Raw genomic sequence first — 3,510 nt, 5'->3', positions numbered from 1 at the left:
TTTTAGGTAATTTATTATTTTATTTTAAATATACTATATTTGTGACTTTAAGTGTGTGTGCAATTAATATAATGCTAAACAAAAATTAAATGTTTAAATAAAAAAATTTCATAATACATCAAATTATTATGAAGTTAATGACATACTCACACTTAATCTACAAATAATAGTACGTACATAAGACAGTCATGGACAGTTCTGTCTTTAGATATATGTAATATTTTATTTTCCCGTTAAACAAACATATAAACAATTATTTATTACACTCCCAAATAGTTTTTGTCACAATCTCATGACTCTGTCTATGAATAAACTTACAAAGAAACACAATCAAATGTTCTCCTTCGATTTTAAAAAGTTTTATATATATTAAAATATAGATAAAGATATATTATATGTATTTTTATAAGCTCAATCATATATTAAGATGTTCTCTCTTAAAAAAAGATCGATTTCTTTCTTTTTACATGGATCCATCTAAACCAAAGATATAAAAAAAGTTTTAATTAAAAGTTGAATTGTTTGTGTACTTTATTATAATAATAATAAATATTTTTTGTTTTTTATCAATAAAAATGTTTTTTTTATTAAAAATTATCTTATTTATAAAAAGTTTAGTACTATAGTTTTCTTTTTTTAATCATTCAACTTTTATATCTTTAACTTTACTGTTTAGATAATATTCACTCAGAAAGAAAGAAATCAATTTTTTTCATGAGAAGATTTCCCTTAATATATGATTGAGGACTTAAAAAAATACGTGTCTTTTTGTGTATGTTTTATCCAAAGCTTATTAAAGTCAAAGAGAGAGAGAGACACACATTTGGTTGTATTTCCTTAGTAAAATTTGAACCTTACATTATTAAATCAACATAAACAATACTTATTTAATGAATTATTAAAGTAAAAATATGTGTACATAGACATAAGCCAGAAAATGATCATGAGATAAAAGTTCGTTAGCGTTGTCTTCAATATAAAATATATTCGTAAAATAAAAAAAATATCTACGGGAGGTATATGTTATTGATATCGATGTAACAATTCACACTTTATATAACTTGGGGGGTCCAGTAAATATCCAAGTCCAAGTTTAAAAATAATCACAGTGCAAATTGTGAAATATCTCTGTTCGTTACACGACAGCGACTATGCGCACAAGCTACTTTAAACACTGTGAATCTCTGTTTTAATTGCGATGTGTCAAATGGAAAATCCTTCATTTAAGTATCATCGCATTCCTAACAAGTATATGGTCACTTGGATCGATTATAACGTCCTCTCATTTGCCGTCGCGATTGTGTGATATTTGAAGTCGTAAGTAGATTTTCCTCGAACGTGTCAATAGTGAAGTCCTGTTCCTTATGCACTTTAGGCAAGGTTCTGTTGACTGGACCATTTCGTCTCATACGAATGTTTACCGAGTGCTCCATGATTCCATTTCGAATTTGCTGCTTCTTCTGTGTTTGGAGTTGTTTGGATCTGGAAGGTGGAGGCATCTTCGGTGGTGGTGGTGGCATCTTTGGTGGTGGTAATCGCGCAGTTGGACCGACTGGTAATCTCGGTGGAGCTGACATTCTCGGTGGACCTGACATACGTGGTGGAAAAGCGGGACGCGGAAAACCAGGTACGGGCGGCGTTGGCATCGCCTGGACCGGGCGTATTGGTGGTGGTCCATATCTGAACGGCCTAGGGCCGTAGAGCGGTGGACTCATTAGCGGAATAGGTGGCATACCAGACGGAGGTGGCATTGGACCGAATCCTGGTAGTGGTCCCGCGATACCTCTGCCAAATCTCTGAGACGAAAATGGTCTGCCATTTGCAAAACCTCGTCGCGGTATCGCGAATATCGGCGGCCCCATCGGTCGGCCTGATAGGTTTTTCAATAAGTGTTTCGGATTCTTCCTAGTTGAAGCTGCGACACTGATAGGATCTGGCGTCAATACAACTTTACTTGTGTCGATCTTCTCACCGCGTTGGACCTCCTGTAACGCGGTGAGATAAATGTCGCGTTCGACGGGATATCCACGTGCTTCTCCGAAAGCTGGATACAGACAGAGGAAGATCTCGTTTGGACGATAAGCTTTATCAATAGAGTGCAAAGTATAATCTCATCTGTCATCGTTAACTAACCTGTCTCAGATTGATTGTATGTATAACGAAATAAATATTGATTTATGTTTTGCCTGGCGTGCAGAAAAAAAAACGATCTGACCTATGATCATGGCCTACTATGTATCTACACTACAATTTTGACAGAATATAAAATTGCTTATAATCCACGAATAATTATTTCCCCATCTATTAATAATAATTCCAAATTAATAAACAATTACTTGTAGCCGAAAAAATATATATAAAATTATTAATTAATTCCCTCATTAATTACATCTAATAAAAATAAAATAATTAACAAGAGAGGCCAAGACTTTGCTATACTCTGTTCAACGAGAGAATGACCTCGGTTTGCGCATAGCAGGCAATATAATGCTATACAACGCTATGAAGACTTGCACAAAACGGACAAATTTTCGCCCGATCTGAAATCATTCTTTCGTTGAATGGAGTATATATACAATGTTTTAAAATAACGTACCTTTTAAGGAATCTTGATTATCCCAACCTAGCTGCTGAATGAGATATCTATAACAAAGTAGCGCCGTAATCGTTTCAAGGAATGCGTTCTGAAATGTACTAAACTAAGTAACTAAAATCTATACTTTAAATTGAGTTTTAATTACTGTTAGTTTCGAAACGCACCCTAAGTTTCTATTAATCTTACGAATATTTGATATTAAAATAATAAATAATTGATAAATATAAATTACCAGTCTCTTAATACACTATTAGTTACATAAGACTAAACAAGTATTTATTCAAATACAAATTAAGCAAATATTTGATGAATTCAGATATCCGAAAAATTCGAATATCTAAAATCTAACAGCAATAATAATCTAATATCTAAAAATCAAACGGTAATGAAAGCATTTAATTAAAGGCAGTATAAAATTATTTAATACTGACCTACAAATTAAATAACCAGTACGATTCACACCGTGCGTGCAATGGACTCCTATAAGTTCATCTGTAACATGAAATTTGTATATCTCGCAATATATAATCTAGTAGTACAAGTTTTTAAGTAGAACGCGAAAGATACTTTATGCACCGGAAAAAGAATTTGATTCAGAATTTATTTAATTAGAATACTGATTAAAAATGAACAAATTATAATTTTCTGGTTGAATCTATTATAATTTTAGTTAACATAATTAGACTCTTGATATGATCAGAATCTTTCTCTTCTGGTTCGTTCATTTTCAATCAGAAATTTTTCTCAGTGTATATTTGTTATTATACTTTACTGTCATAAAGACAAGGTCTATAAATTCAAGTGTCCAAACATCGCAGACTTACTATATATATTTCCTTTTCGAAGGAGTTTCGTAAGTAACGGAGTAAAACGTAACAGATAAAGTAATTATACGACGACACGGATATATATAT

General features: G+C 32.2%; 1 protein-coding gene across 1 annotated transcript in view; it reads right to left on the bottom strand.

Moving 5' to 3' along the window:
- Window positions 1-1,256: 1,256 nt before the first annotated feature.
- Window positions 1,257-3,510, bottom strand: part of LOC105625847 (RNA/RNP complex-1-interacting phosphatase) — a 46,168-nt gene continuing 43,914 nt past the window's right edge. The window contains exons 7-9 of the mRNA XM_012207162.1: window positions 3,028-3,088; window positions 2,597-2,643; window positions 1,257-2,044 (exon numbers count right to left, since the gene is read on the bottom strand). Of these exons, the coding sequence (XP_012062552.1) occupies window positions 1,257-2,044; window positions 2,597-2,643; window positions 3,028-3,088 (896 nt within the window). The remainder of the gene's footprint in view (window positions 2,045-2,596; window positions 2,644-3,027; window positions 3,089-3,510) is intronic.

This window comes from Atta cephalotes, assembly GCF_000143395.1.
Source record: "Atta cephalotes unplaced genomic scaffold scaffold00001, whole genome shotgun sequence".
Classification (NCBI taxonomy): Eukaryota; Metazoa; Arthropoda; class Insecta; order Hymenoptera; family Formicidae; genus Atta; species Atta cephalotes.
The sequence above is the reverse complement of the archived record's forward strand: the minus strand, read 5'-3'. Positions and strand labels throughout refer to the sequence as shown.